Source organism: Mesocricetus auratus, unplaced genomic scaffold (genome assembly GCF_017639785.1).
Source record: "Mesocricetus auratus isolate SY011 unplaced genomic scaffold, BCM_Maur_2.0 Super-Scaffold_100011, whole genome shotgun sequence".
Taxonomy (NCBI): domain Eukaryota; kingdom Metazoa; phylum Chordata; class Mammalia; order Rodentia; family Cricetidae; genus Mesocricetus; species Mesocricetus auratus.
The window spans coordinates 22,472,331-22,487,790 of record NW_024429195.1 but is presented as its reverse complement, the minus strand read 5'-3'; the positions used below and the strand labels follow the sequence as shown (position 1 = coordinate 22,487,790).

Below are 15,460 nucleotides of genomic sequence, written 5' to 3'. Positions count from 1 at the left end.
TTACAGAGGATGATTTTCTTTTAGTGTATTAATGCTAATTTGCAGTGGGTTCAATAGAAATTTAGGTAAAGCTGGCTTTCCCCCTTCCAGAACTGGATTGTCAGTGCCTAAAACTGTCATTCGAATTCACAACTCCTTCAAACCTGTTACTACAAAAACAACTATTTTGTTATTCAGCCTAAAAATAACACCCAAACTATATGCTTTAATAACCACGTTTTTAATCGACCTGATTTAAAACTAATCTGCCAGAAACGCATTTCTGCAGGTCGCCCGGAGTTGGAACTGGGACAGAAGTTTGAAGGGGATGATTTAAAAACCCTCTCTCTGCTAGGAGACACCTGGAGGTCTTGGGGCTCCCGAGGTGGGTGCAGGGGGCGAGCCCCGCTGGCTGCCATCAGGACCCCAAGAGTTAATGGGCACGAGCCCCCGCCAGCGGCTCCCCCCCCGTCCCCACCCTCTCCTTTTGGCTGGGGATTAAAGTGCTCCCCCCTGTGGCAGCAGTGACCCAGAAATGAGTCTGCGTCCCCGCGCTTCCTCCGCCGCCAGCCGCAAGCCCGACCGGGAGGGCCTGGGCGCGCCGGGCCGGCGGAGCGCGCGGGCGACAGCAGAGGCCCGCCCGGCTCCCCGCGCGGTCTCGGTGGCCCGGACCCATGCGGCACGGCGCGCAGTCCGCGGAGGCCCAGCCCGTGCGCAGCAGGTACGCGGGGGCGGAGGCGCGGGGGCGCGCGGGTCGGGGTGCGCGTCTGAGGCCGCGGCCGCGGCGGCTGCAGGACGAGCCGAGAGGCTCAGCCATATTTGATGGTTTTGTTGCTTTGCTCAGGAGTTCTCGGGAGTAATGTAATGCCGAAGGTCGCTGCCTAGTGGAAATAATATAGTACGTCATTAATATGGCGCCAAAAGATTGGGCTGTGGATCTGTAGCGCGGAGGGAGGAGGCGGCCGCCCGCGCCGCGCCACTATCCCACCAGCAACTTGGGCATCGCCGGGCGGGGGCCGGCGACGAGGCCAGGATGGCCGCGGAGCCCGAGAATTGATCGGTGTTGGATCAGTAAGTTCTATTTCGATTATTATTATTATTTTCAGTCGGAGGAGGGCGAAGGCTTAGAGCTTTTCCTTTTAAATGTGCGAAGGATATGAGGTTTTTCAGGTGATTCATCAGACGTTTTCATTAGCAGAAACCCAGTTTAGTTTATACATTAAAAAAAAAAAGAGCCAAAGTGCCTTAGGCTGCATCAAAGTGGAAAGCATAGTAGCAACTTGGTAGACAGATGGTTATGGCAGAGCGCAGGTTCGCGTACATATATGATTCCAGAGTGTGTGACAGTGTGTGTGGGGGAAGGAGGATCTGAGGGTATGTTTTTCCTAACATAGGTGTGAGGGGGTACATCTGTGTGAAGTGACCGCAGCCAGCCCTGGTTCTTGTCACCGCGTCACCACATGTCCAAAATATTCATTGCATCAATTCAAGGGCAGCGAGAAGGGGGCGAAGGGAAAGCTGGGCAATTAGATTTTTTTCAGAATGGGTTTTCAATGATGAGACCTTTTACTTCCAGCGAGACTGCTTATAAAGTGTAAAAGACTTCATCGGTGAAATTGGGAAGGACTTCATCGTTTGAGCAAAGTACCTATTAATCATGAACTTAAAACGGATTGCAGATTGCAACCTTTGGCACCATCTGCAAATTGTGGGGGTGGGGTCTCTGGGTCTCCTAGCTGCCTTACGTTCACATGCACATGCGGTGTGCACCCCGGGACTGCAAGTTGCAAAATCTTCCCGGTGCACGTGTCTGGTGCCTGTGAGTGTGTTTGCGAGTTGGGTGCTGTTGTTCGGTAGCCAGTAGGCTTTCCGGGTCGGCTCGGCGTGGGCTTGCAAATGCGGGAGAGGGATGGAATGTGGAATGTTGACCAGAGAGAGAACCGAATCCTTTCGGAACGGTCCCATTTGCTGGAGAAATTCGATACCTTCCACCTCCTACCCGCCCCCCCCTCGCCGCCCGCCTTCGGGCAGGAGGCGGGGCTGAGGACGCCGCTGCTGCTCAAAGTGGCGGAGCGCGGCGGCGGGAGGCAGGTGCACAGCACCGCCGGTGGGGGTGCCTCAACTTCCGCGGGCGTTTAAATAGCAGCCGGGCTCCCCTCCCACCGGTAATAGGTGACCTGGCGGCCGCGGGCGGCGGGGGAAGGGACCGGGGACGCCGGGGCACGAGCCTACGCGGCACGTGGGCAGGTGCTGGTTGGCCCCGGGGCCAACTTTTGCAGCCCGCCCTCCTGTACGGGTGAGAGGCGGCGGGCATAGAGACGGGGCCGGGCGGCGGCCCCAAGGCGGCTCCCTGCCGCGGCCCGAGCGTCGCCTAACGGTCCCAGGCGCTCCGGGTCCGCGCGGGGGTGGCCCGGCCCCGTCCCCACGCCGGAGCCCCGCACAAAGCCCGCGGCGCGGGGTGGCCGCCGCCCGACGCCGTCCCCGTTCCCGCGCCGCGGTCGCGGCGGCCGCAGGCGTTTGTTTGTTGCTTGCGCGCCGCCCTGCGCGCCGGATGGCTTCCTGTGACAGAGGTGATCCACAGTTTCCAGAACTGTCTGGGGGCGGGAGCACGAGCCGAGCCCGCCGCGTAGCTCTGCTGCCGCTCTGCAGCTCCCCGGGCCCGCGGGGAGGCCGGGCGGGGAGGGACGGCGTAGCCGTTTGCAGCGGCGCAAGTGGCGTGCGGACGCGAGGGAGCGTTTGATTTGCAACTGGGGCCGAGCGGATTGGTGCAGCTGGCGGCGGCGGGCGGGAGCGGCGGCGGGGGGTGGCCACTTTCAAACGCCGAGGGCGGCGGCGCGGGCGCGGGGCCGGCTGCGCCGCGGGGAGGCGGTGTCATCCCCGCACCGGGGCCGGAGTTACTTTCCCCTCCTCCCGCGCTGTTGTTCCTGTCGCCTCGGGAGGAGCGGGAGTGCGAGGGGGCGGCGCCGCGCAGTGCCGGGCCCTGCGCCGAGCGGGAGGGCGGCGGGGATGCCCGCGGTCCACGGCCCCACCCCGGCTCTCCAGCCGGCTTCCCCGCCCTACCTGGGCCTTCCCCAGCCCGGGTGCGGGGCCCTGCACCCCGTTTCCGAGGCCCCTTTCTCTCCCTTCCCCCAATGCCCCCCACTTTCCAACCCCTAGGGCTCCCCTCTGCGGGCCTGCCCACTTCTGACCCTCGGTTCCGGGCCTCCCATTCCGACCTCGCATTCCCTGGCCCGGGTTCCCCCACACATCCGAGACCCCCGAGTCTGACCGCCTCCGTGGCCCGCGGCTTCCCGGGCTCCGCGTCCCCGCTCTGGCTTCACACCCGGGCTCCCCCTTCTGGGCACGCGGGGGCGGCCGCACTCCCGGCGCCGGCGAATTGCTGTGAGCAAACAACAACAAAAAAGCGGGCGATTTAAATGTGCCTTCGAAACCAGTTAGAACTCGTCATCTCTTGGAGACCCGTTTAAAAGCAGCTTTAGGTGACTTTCTAGAAAGGTGGTGGCGAAGGTCTTTCGCCCTTGTGTTGACCCGGACCTGGAGGGGATCTAAAATTTCCTTTTGTGGAATGTTAATTTTGGCTCGGCCATGGAGCTCCGCTTTTTAGGAAAGTGGAAGAGGGCCTGAGGTCCCCCATTCCCGGTAAAGTTTGTGGGGGTCTTTCCCAAAGGACTCCCTTAGGTGGAGTGTTTTTCCGTTTTAGAATACCGGCGGTGGAGGGTACCTCTCACTGCTTGTTGCTTAAGCCTAATGCCTTTGAAAGGTAATGAACAAGTTTTAAGACACAGGGAATAAGTTTCCCGAAAGCCGATGGAAGCAGTGATTGATCGGTGGTTAGACCACATTAGTTAGGATAGAACGACGTCTACCTGGATTAAGGAAGAGCTCACTGAATGTAAAAAACTCACTCCCGCTCGGGATTAGTCCCACTCACTATAACCTTTTTACACATTTAAAAGTCCTTATTGTATTTAATGTTGCAGGACCGAGGTTGACCGAGGGTACTGTCATAGAAAACTGAAAAATGTGGGTGGGAGGGGATAGCCTATGTCTGTTTAGAAGCACCTAGAGGTTTATACTCAGCTTATATTCAGACGTATCTTAAATAAGTGGCCCCTCCAAAATGTCAAACCATGTGTGAGTTTTAGCCTGGTCGCGTGCATATGGATGTAGCTCTGCCCGAGATTCTGCCCCTGAGTCTGGCATTGTTATCAAGCACTGGTTAGAAAGACCAGTTTTTGAATGTTCTGTGTTTTATGCCCTTTCTTAAAGTTTGCATATTTTTGCAAATGTATTTGACTTGGAATTCCATCTTTTAGAACAAATACAGTTTCCAGCTAATGAGCTAGGCTTCCCCACGTCTTGCCCATGCCAGCCGACTGAGTGGCCATTCCCAGGAGTGTAGCAGAACTTGAATTTCGTTCTACTTTAGAGCCCTGAATGTCAGAGAAAGCTGGTTGGGGACTATACCTAAGTGGTAGAGTAGATGACCTAGACTGTTTGAAGTCCTAGATTCAGTTCCCAGCACAGCCAAAGAAGGGAGGGGCATATTTTTCTCCTCCCATCACTTGAAGCCTTCTAACCTATGCAAAGCTTCGCTGTAGTTACCAAGGTTGCAAGAGTAAGTAGACAGGCTAAGTCATCCATGTGGTAACAGACAAGGGAAGGAGTTTAAGGAATTGTCATTTAGAAGCAAGCCTTGTCCAGCCCAATGATGCTACCAGAGCTTGTCCAGCCCAGTGATGAGATGAACTAAACATGGAGATGCTCATATGCCCCACAGGTGGTAGAGAGATAGCCCTTGGGTTAAGAAGTTATTGGGCAGTGGTGTTAACATGTTGATATGAGGAACAGGACACTTGGCTGTCACCCAAGAGTTACCACAGGGTCACTGTAGAGGTGTTGTGCATGTGCACACACGCGCCTGTGCTTGAATCAAAATAAGGTCTGCATGAATGCCTGTAAGGTGCTTTCCCTGTCTGCTAGCTTGGTGATCTTTTTCATTGATTACTAAGGCAAATTTGCTTATGATCCTGCTGTATCATAAGACAAGCTTCTTTGAAACCGCTGGCCCTTGGAGGACCATTTATTGCATCTGGACCTAACATTTTGACAAAATGCCTGATACTGAGTGAGGTGAGCCTTTGGTCATGCAGTTAATTGGGTTAAAATTGCAACTCAGACGTCATCATTGTAATTTGGGGATTTTAGATTTGGAAATCATCTGTTTGAAAAGTACTTGAAGGAAGCATGGTTGTCTGGCGTATGTGTGTTCAGATTGCACAGGAAAAAGGTCTTTAGTTCAGTTGAGGTGACTGGAATAGCTATGCGAAAGTCAAGGTTGGGAGTGAGGAGAAGGTAGGTGACTGATGACTGACTACCACCATCAAACACCCGCCTCTATCCACGCTCTTCCTTGTGGTTTAGTATTAAGGGCACCTGTCTCATAATTACAGCTCGTGGTCTGTCAGAGTTGACTCTGTAAGCCAGTTTTCCTGCAGGTTTATAGATCTGATGATTGTTGGGATGTTGCAGGCAACGTTTGAATGGTTTGGAATGGCATTAAGAGGTTTGGCTTGGTAGAAACACTGAGCATCTTAAATGCCTTCCCTTGTCTGGCTTCTTACCTTAGGAAACTGGCCCTATGTGCTGTATTCTTTCCTTACTCCCTTCCCCTTTCCCCCCATTGGCACTGGGGGATTGCTTGGAGCTCCTTCACTTTTTCATTAAGTGTATTAACTTCCTAACATTAATTAGCAAAGCAGTTTAATTGTAATTCTCTGTTTCCCTGAAAGTTTTATGTGTAAATTGATTTTCTCTCACAGAATCTTGCAGCATTCTGGTCATGCATTTAGAATTTAGGGCTTTTCCTAGTACGGTCTCTCTAGGCATTTGGATGACTGTTATGTTTGGTTACTATGATTTGGTTATTTCATTTATTTTACCTCTGTGCTGGGCATTGGACCCAGCACAGGGCTTTGGGTGAGTACTGTCCCCCTGAAGCATTCCCAGCCCCTGGTACTTTTGTATTTGCAGACTGTATCTTGCACTAAGATTTAATTGAAAGTCTCTTGTCATTTCTAGGACACTTTTCTGCACAAAGTTAGGTCTGTGAAGAAGGTGTATATTTTGATTTTTGTTTTTGAGGGGGTGATCAGTTGGTGGCACCATTAGGGAGTTAATCTGTCTTCTAAATGCAGGCTTGGCCTTAGAGACCCTTATACCTGCGCCTGAACGTGACACTCAAATTTAGCAGGGTCTGTGCTAGACACTACAACAAGACCTTTTCTATCTAGACTAGGACTTGAGTGATTACTGGGGAAGTTTTTACTCATGAGAGCAACAGAAATGAAAATACTAGACGTGGACCGGACAGCTTGGTCCTGGGGGAGAGCTACACACTTTCATCTCTTGCTCCTTTATTAACACTAGCTCAGTGGTAGGTACCGTGCATTCAACAGATGTTCAGACAGCAGTCTTGGTTTTTCTTCAGTGTTGGGGAAGAGCCCCTGGGCATCTTGCGGTCTGAGCAGGTGTTGTACCTCTGAGCTAAAACCGCAGCCCCGTCACCAACCACACTTCCAGTTACTCTAAACTAGACCCATATTTGCCTTTTTGCTTTAGGCTCTTCAGGTAAAGATGCATTAAAGTGACCGAGGCTGCTGAGGTCGGTTTATTCTTAGATTACCTTACAGTGTGGGTACTGGGGGTGGGACTCGAGTCTCACACATACACACTGAGCGCTCACTCCGTCATTGAGTCCCACCTCCACCCAGCCCTCTAAGTTTGTTTTAAAACTTCAGGTTCTTTTGGGCTGTTTTCTGAGGAAATTAAAGCCATAGTTTGCCCTTGTTGAATGCACTCAATTGGAATAACTGAAACAGTACCAAGTGTCAGATGTTTCCTGCACTCCAAGTTCCCGTAACCAAGGCAGTTAGTTTCTCCACAGTTACTCAAAGTGAAGGTTTCGGGGGTGACTTCAAGCTGAGGAGTACATTTGGGTAGCTTTTATTTCCTTCCTACTCCAGGGTAAATACCAAGCAAGAAATAGAGCCAGCTCAGCAGCTTCTTGAGGCTGAAGTGCCTGGTTTGCGTTCATGCAGCACATGGTATGCTCAGTCAAAGTTTAAATCTTCTCAATTACCCAAGGCTCTCTGTCCAAGCCTGGGCTTGGGGACTGTTGGCTGGTAGCGTGTGGCTTCCAGAGTCCCCCAAAGGGGTAGGACTTCTGCATGTTCTTTTAGGAACTCAAGATTTCCTTAAGCGTTTGAATTCTGGTGACTTTGTAGGTTTCTCTCCCATCCTTTGCCTTCTGGCGTTGAATTGTTGTCTGGAGTGCTGGCTTTTCTGGTATTAGCCGGAAACTCAGGTAAGCAGTTTGTTCGGGGATCTTTCATTACAGAGGGGCCAGTGGTTCCAAGAAGGAGCCCGCAGGGTTTGCCTTTGAGGGTGACCCCCAGCATTCTGACCCTTACCGGTGTTTCAGCTGCTCGCCCCGCCCTCTGGCTTGCTTTTTGTCTGTTTTAGTTCAGGACTTGGTAAGGACTGAGCATGTTTGGTCCTCCATTCTGTGCTGTGAGGTCACTGCCCAGGATCGGGTAATTGATTCCTCTAGGTAGGCAGACATACCCTGTGTTTGTATACACCACTTTGCCAGCATGCTGATTGATAGGGAGGGCCAGGGCGTCTGCGTTCTAGGTTCCGTGGGTCATGTGGGCCACTGCCGCTACTGAACAGCTGTGTGAGGACAGCACATGGCCAGCAATTTGAGTCTTGGGTCATTTCTCCCTTTTCAGCTATCTGAAAGCAGCTCATAATCCAAACTCTACAACAGGCTGTTGACCTCTGGCCTTATACTAAGACAGTGTTAACCTGTCACCTAACAGCCACAAAAGCCCTGTAATCTCAACACTCAGAAGGTGGAGGCAGGGGCATTAGATGGTCAAGGTCATCTGAAGCTAGGGAGTGGGAGGCCATTCTGGGATATATGACACTGTCCCCCCCAAAAGTTTGATAAATACAGAGGGAGTTGTTAGTTTGAGGGTGGCCCTTCATTCTTCCTTTTCCTGTCGCCTGTCAATCAGTCATCATCTATTCAACCTCAATTGACTTTATTGTGTTATTTCAGGCTGGAGTCAGGGTACTCAGAGTTGTGGTTTTAGGCTCCTATGTCCCTCTTGGGATGCTGCGTGCCTGCACAGTCACTTGTGTGGGTAAGGGGTCCCGAGTGAGCAGCATGCGCTCTGATTGGATTCCTCCGGAGAGGGAGGTGATGCCAAGCAGAGTGTGTGTGTCCTGCCAACCAGTTTGCGCCTGCTGTTCTGAGGGCTGGCTTCCTGTGGTGGCTCGTGCTGTGGAGCTTCTAATGGACCCTTCCAGCTCTGTCTTTGTGTGCTGTCCTCCGCTCGGCAGAGTGGCAGTGGCAACCACTTAGCTTGCCCAGAGACACGCTTCACTTGACACATTGCTGTTTGGGTTCCATGCTACTCGTCTTCTCACTGATACACAATGTGGCCTCAGTCTAATAGACAGGCAGCGCTTGCCCAGCAGTCCTCCAGGAATCTGGGAAGCCAGGGTCCAGGGCCCAGGAGGAGGGGCGCCCACTACCCTGACAAGGGGGCGTTGGTTCAGCTCGTGCCTTCGCCCTCATCCTCTGAATTCTCTCTGTGCTGCTGGCCCTCTCCCGGATTCCGGGTATTCTTTAAAGTCCGGAGAGTGCACCCCGTTTTTAATCTCTGGAGTCCGATTTCAGCTCTACAGTTATGACTTTCTGGTTTCTTTTGGGGACTTCCGTGTAGCTGCGTGGTTGTGAGAGGCCTTCTGCAGACCTGCGAGTTTTCAGACCATCTGATGTGTCTGCAGCCGTCCCAGCTCGGCGTGCAATTGAGATGAAATGTTGGTTCTCACGTGGAACTTGTGATGTGAAATACGTGCCCGCTGAGTGTGCTGTCTGTGTCTTGGGACTCACACTTCCAGTTGTTCTTGCTTCCGTTAGGGCAGCGCTGTAAAGGTTTTGGTAACTTAACATCGTTAGGGGTAATTGATCGCTTTTGACAATCGGCTCTAATCAAGGACCAGAGTTCCGCAGAAGCAGCTGCATGTCAATCTGCATAGCATAATTGTCATTAGCTGTTTGAGCCTGCTTTCTGCAAAGGCTAATTTGTATAACCCCAGCAAGAACATCTGTTTGAGCATTGAAAAATCTTTAAATTACTCCGTAGATACTGGACTTCACCAAGGGTGCAGTAGTGGGTTTGGAACCCTTCCCCACCCTTACCTCGTTTGTTCATTCTTGCCTAAAACATCTTTGATCGAGCGTGACCTGTGTGTTAGAACCTGGTGCTGAGACCTCAAGGCAGAATGGAATGGTAACTTCTGAATGCTTTGGAAAATAAGCTTTTCTTGTGTGCCTTTCCTCCAGGAACTCCTGAGAGGAGTCTGTAGTGCCCCGTCTGAGGAAGGGGTACATGCACGCGTGCTTTCTGTCTAGAATATGACTGTCCACTGCCCTCCTTCTCAGAACCACCATGGCCCTTTTCCATTCCTCCAAAGTTGCCTTTGAGTATAAGGAATTGGACGTATCCCTTGCCCTCCTCCCTGAGGGTAAGCGGGCCTATTTCCTGTTGGAATTTTTACACCAATGGCTTGCCTGCTGTAAGTCTATAATAGCGCATCCTTCTATATGTGACCACATCTCACAGGAAGGGACGCCTCATAGGTAGACATAGGGCTGGGAGGGTAAAGGTTGAGGCCAGGGTGACTACTGAAGTTGTTTGGGTGTGAATTTATTTACTTTCCTGTTAAATGAAGTTAAGATACATCAAGGCACCAATGACCCACAGTGCTCATGTCACAGCTACTTTTACTCAGGGTGTGTATGTGTCTCATCCTGCCCATGTCCCTGTCCCTCTCCCACCCCCCTTAGTTTTGCTTGTATAGCCCAGGAGGCCAACCTGGAACTCTACCTATGTAGCCCAGGCTGGCCTTGAAGCACATCTCCTTGTTTAACCTCCTTTGGTTCTGAGTGTTACTTGAGTGCTCAGTCATAGACCTGGTGGGGGACATAAAGGCTTGTCCTAGGTGTAAGCAGTGATTGAGTCATTATTTATAAATTGACAAGTGAAGCAGCTTGTGATTTGTTCTGGAGCACTTCTTTATACATTCTAAGATTCTCCCAGCTGGTTTTCAAACTTACTGGTAAAGAACCCACGTGAGCTGGTGTTTACAGGGTGGTGTTAATGTTTACACCACTTGATACAAGAGTGGGTACCGGTTCAGTTGTTAGTCTTCTTTTGGAGGACATATTACCAACATCACCTCTACAGCAAGGCCTTATCGTAGCCAGCATTTTCTTTAAAGTTTGGTATATGACAAGCATTTTCAAAAGCCCATTTATTTTGGCTGAAATACTTAGATTGCAGTGCCTGTAAGTTTAACTGGGGTCTAGTTAGCTTCCCGATTGTTTGTTATTAGATATGGCTAGATGTGTTCTGGCTTCTCATTTTGGTTAAAATGGGAAATGTGGTGTAAGCTGTTGGTACTGAGCATATGGGTTACTTTTGATAACTTGGATATTTTATGCTTTTGCTTTAAAAAGTGAGATCAGATACCGCTGGGGTTTCTTTCACATTAATTTAGGGACAGACAGACAGGTTTCTCTATGTACTGGTTGCTTGGAAAGCTGTCCACTCCTCAGGACAGAAGAAGGTGGCCCAGGGGGAGAACTCGTAAGTCATCTGTGAGGGCCTCACTATTTCATCTTGGGAGTCAGTCGTCATGTAAGACTGAAATGTGAGTGCGGCCAAGTAGTTGACATGATTTCGGGTTTGTGTAAGGTCACCTGGTGTTTGAAAGTACGTTCCTTAGAGAACAGTGAGAGAATGGAAGGACAGCAGTAAGGCTCACACTGGCGTGACAGACTGCACTGCAGTTAAAGGTCAGTCAGACACCTGAGTGGTGAGTAAGGTGAGCCTGTGAACGATGTAGGCCATGTGCAGGAACTCAGCCATTTTTATCCAGGAGGTAAGTTCAGCACACCACACTGAACTGGGCTGTATGATGGCTAAGAAAGCGTGTGGAGGTTTTAATTGAGTACCTTCTGGAACTTCTTGCCGGTGACATAAATAACAATGGAGACATAGTGCATAAAATTGACACTTGGAGGAAAAAGGCAGCCTTTTTGCATATGAGCCATAAGATAATAAAATCGCTGGGGTGTGATCCTTATTAGGGCTGTGGAGTTTATGGCCTGATAAATGGTCCCTGCTTGGTCCAGTCAGTCCTGGCTGGTTTGTCTTTTCTATGAGTCCCTTTTCCAGGAATAGTGTTGAATAAATACCCTCTACATTAATCTTTGGTAAAATTCCTCTGCTCTGTCTCCGGGACCACACTGGGGCCACTGAACTCTGACCCCAGTTCTGGGGCTATTTTGGGGTGGCTCAGTCATCTGCTGCCTCTTTCATTTCACTGCTTGGCAACTTCCTCAGTGTCAGTCAAAGGGAAGGCACGCTTGAAGGTTCTGAGGGACCGACCTTGCTCTCACCATGCAAACAGTAGCTTCTGGGGTTGCCCCATCCAGGAAGGGAGGAGTCCACAGCTGGTTCACATTGTAGCCTCCTACCTGGTGCAGTTTTCTTTGAGTTGATGTATAGTGACCGTGTTTTAGCCCATGTGACAGAGGGCATTGAGTGTGTTCAGTCCTCCAGAGAGATGGGCCCTGAACCCCCACCACAGCTGACCATGTGACTTGGTGCTTCTCACCTTGCAGTGAACAGAGATGCCAGATTGCTGTTTGGTGGTCCAGCCAGGTCTTTGGCCAGGTACCTCTCCTGTGCTCTCTAGGAAGGACCAATGATGTTCTCATTGAAACCCGACTTTCTTGTGCTCTCCTGGAAATGCAGTTCCAGTGCCTGCTGCTTGGTACTATCTAGCTGTCAAGTTTCTCACAGCAGGGAGACTCTCGGGGCTCCTGGACCTTGGATCCCTTTAAGTCAGGCATTGTAAAAAGAAGTCGCTGTTGTCCAGAAACTGGAACCTTCAGAACGCTGTATGCTGGTAGGCAGTTACTCTTGGACCTCAAAGTGCTTTGGTCCTTCCTCTTCTGTCCTCGTCAGTCCTGTTGAAGGTACAGACTCTGAGGGAGTAGGGAGGAAAGGTCAGTGGAATACATGGGACATGAAAGCAGAAGTGGATACTGGAGGGAGGGGGGAAGGGGACCAGCAAGGCGGGTGAGGGGTGAGGAGAATAGAGGGAGAGGGGCAAATAAAAACAAAGAATAACCATCTAAGCGTGGAAGGGCCATAAGTTAGCCCATTGCTTTGTACGCGAACTTAAAAGACTAGTTAAAACACTGAAAGATAGGCTGGGTGGTAGTGGTACTCACCTATAATCCCGCAGAAGCAGGGGGATCTCTGAGTTCAAGGCCAGCCTGGGCTACAGAGGGATCTCCAGGGCAACACCGAAAACCCTGTTTTGAAAAACCAAATTAAACCTACCAACCAACCCACCCACCCACCCCGCCCAAAGATAGATGGAGAAATGCTTTAGAGCTCTGGCTTCTCCAGAGGACCCAGGTTTAATTCCCAGTTATGGCTGCTCACGAGTTAACTCCAGTTCCAAGGGGATCTGCCGACCTCTTCTGGCCTCCTCAGGCATCAGCCACTCAAGTGGTGCACAGACATACATGTAAGCAAAACACCACACATAAAATAAAAATGGAGAGTCTTGCCGGCCGTTGGTGGCCCAAGCCTTTAATCCCAGCACTCGGGAGGCAGAGGCAGGCTGATCTCTGTGAGTTCGAGGCCAGCTTGGTCTACAAGAGCTAGCTAGTTCCAGGACAGCCTCCAAAACAATACAGAGAAACCCTGTCTCAAACAAACAAACAAACAAAACCCCCCCAAAAAATGTAGAGTCTTGCTCAGTAAGTTCAGTAAAAGTCACCTGCGCCTGTGTTTGGACACTAACTCATCTGGCTGGGCTTCTGCACTCATCTTACCAAGTTGGTTTAGCTAGAACCTCTTTCCGGAAGTTCCCTGAGAGGAACTTCACTCTGATCCTTCCTTGTTCCTCAGTTGGGCTGTGTGCTGCTTTTGCCTTGACTCATCTTCCCTTGCTGCAGGACAACTTGTTGTGGTCACTTCGTAGACTGTCATGGTCTCCTTTGAAGAGATTTGCCATAATGTTTGCTTTTCCATTACGATTGTATATACATGTGTGTTCATGTGTCTATGCATGTGTATGTCCGTGTGTGGACACGCCTGTATGTATGTGTCTGTATGTACATGCAGTGCCTGCCTGTGTGTGCTAGTTCCTTCTGTCTACCGTGTACGTTCTGGGCTTCTACCGCAGGTCTTAAGACTTGGTGGCAAATGCCTTTACTCGCTGAACCATCTTGATGGACCCAAGTGTGTGTTTTTTGAGAGAAGATCTCCTTATTGAGCTATAGTGGCCTTAAACTAGGGATCCTGCGCCTACCTCCTGAGTGCTGGGATTACACGCATGTGCCACCACGTCCTGCTTGTTAACTGTTCAAGTAAATAATGACCTTGCACAGCACCTTAACAAGATCCAGAAGAGGAAGCTTGCTGAACTAAGTGGTGCAGAGTGAGCTTCATGGAGTTAGAGTGGAGGATGAAGGCATCTTTGAACTTGGCCCTAGGGAAGAGGGCAGCAGGGCAGCCTCGTACAGGCTGAGACCCATTCCAGACATGGCTTCATGGCAAGAGGTCTGGCCCACCCTAGGTGCTGTCTTGGGGTACATCTGGGAAGGGTCTGAGAACCCAGGGTTTTTCCTCCCGGGCAGGTTGCACTGTGGCCTTCAGTGTGGACTGGAGAGGGAGGTTTGTGGCTCTTCTTGAGGACATCTTAGAGTTGGTTGTAGGGAGGGAATCTAGGTGGGAGCGAATGCGTTAGTCTGTTTCCTGTCGCTACAGTAGAATACCGGAGGCTGGATAAGTTAAGGGCAATCAATGCTTATTAGGCTTCTGGTTTGGGAGGCTGGGAAGTCCAGGAATGAGGGATGCTGGCTTGGAAGGGCCTTGTAAGAAGGTAGAAGGTATTCACTTCTGTGATACCCACCGTGGAGGTAGAAGCAGTCATGACGGTTCAGCCTTTGAACATTTCCATGACTCCCCACCTCTCTAGACTTTAGCCCAGGCATGTTTTCTTTTTCAAGGATGAATTCAAATCTTGATAGTAGTTGAAGGCCAAACCCATAATAGGGGGACTAGACAGAGTTACCCAAAGTCAATCAGTAAGCTTTGGCAACCACATATAGATAAGAAAGAATATGTAGGAGCTGTTCTTCCAGAGGACCTGGGCTTGAATTCCAGCATCCACATGGGGGCTCACAGCCATCTGTAACTCCAGTTCAAGGGGGCCCTATGTCCTCTCACTTTCATGATCTCCTCAGGCACCAGCTATGCACGTGGTACGCAGTCATATATGCTGACAACACACCCGTACACACTAAATGGAAAGGATTTCTACTGGAAAGGAACACTCTACTGTCTTGAGTATGCAGATGGTGCCCCGTGTCATATGTAGAGAGATGCTTTCTGGCTGTCTCCCCTTGGTGTCTGTGTCTGTGTTTCCTTGATTCTCTTTGAACCTTTGGGTTCATATAGACTCTGTGTTCACCACTGTTGAGCGCGTCAGGGATGCTGGATTTCTGTTGTTTGCCTGTGGTCACTCAGTAGGCCAGAAGCTCCCCAAAGCTGGACCCCATCTGTTCAGGTCTTTGTGGGTGCTTTGCCTGCTGGTAGGTGTCTTAACTGCTTTGTCTGGAGTGTTGTGAGTAGCCTTTTCAATTGATTATCACTTAGCTCCCTACCATCTGTGTAGGTAGTAATCAGTTAGTGCTCCCAAAGTCAGGGTTAGTGACACAGAAGCTCGCTCCTTGCTCTGGCTTTAGTGGACAGATGCTTGCAACATACAGCCTCCTGTGTGTGTTAAAGATAGTAACTGGGACTTTGATTTTCTGATACAGTAAGTAACCCTGGGTGAGATAAATCAGCCTCGTGTCAAGGTTTAAGTACATTAGATAGAGCCTCAGAGGAGGGAATTTTGCTGAACATTAGCCCCCACCACAGGCAGAACACACCGTTCTCAGTTCCATTACTCAGGGTCTTCAGGGCCAACAAGAGTGGAATTCATGAGAAGGAAAATGCTAATTTCACGCGTTCTTCAGAGTTTCATCTGAAAACTGGGAGGAAGGCATTCTGATGGGCAGTGATAGATTCCGAGATCTCCGAGCCATCCATTCTGTGTAGGTAAAAGTTGCCTGAGCCAGTGAAACGGAGCAAGCACTACCTTGTTTAACAGGCAGGTTCTCTGGCCTTCCCAGACTCTCAGAGTTTATCGTTCATCTGCTCCTGAGGTGGTGAACTTCCTTCAGGCTGGGCTGCATCGCACTGCTACTTAAGGAATCTCTCTTTAGGTGGTAACTTGAGTTTTAGAAAACTCCTTTAACCTGTTAGGCTTTGGA

The 15,460-nt window shown here is 50.6% G+C and overlaps 1 protein-coding gene across 5 annotated transcripts in view; it reads left to right on the top strand.

The window, feature by feature from the left end:
• The first annotated feature begins 560 nt into the window (after nt 1–560).
• Jade1 (jade family PHD finger 1) overlaps nt 561–15,460 on the top strand; it is a 55,790-nt gene continuing 40,890 nt past the window's right edge. The window contains exon 1 of one of the 5 annotated variants that reach the window (XM_005069676.4): nt 561–700. Coding sequence is in view for 1 of the 5 variants with exons in the window: in XM_040754455.1 (XP_040610389.1) it covers nt 2,531–2,549 (19 nt within the window). In the remaining 4 variants the exon portion in view is untranslated. Of the gene's footprint in view, nt 701–740; nt 1,051–2,043; nt 2,152–2,450; nt 2,550–15,460 lie in introns of those variants that run through there. The other 4 variants (XM_013113091.3, XM_040754456.1, XM_040754457.1 and 1 more) reach the window with 4 other exon arrangements.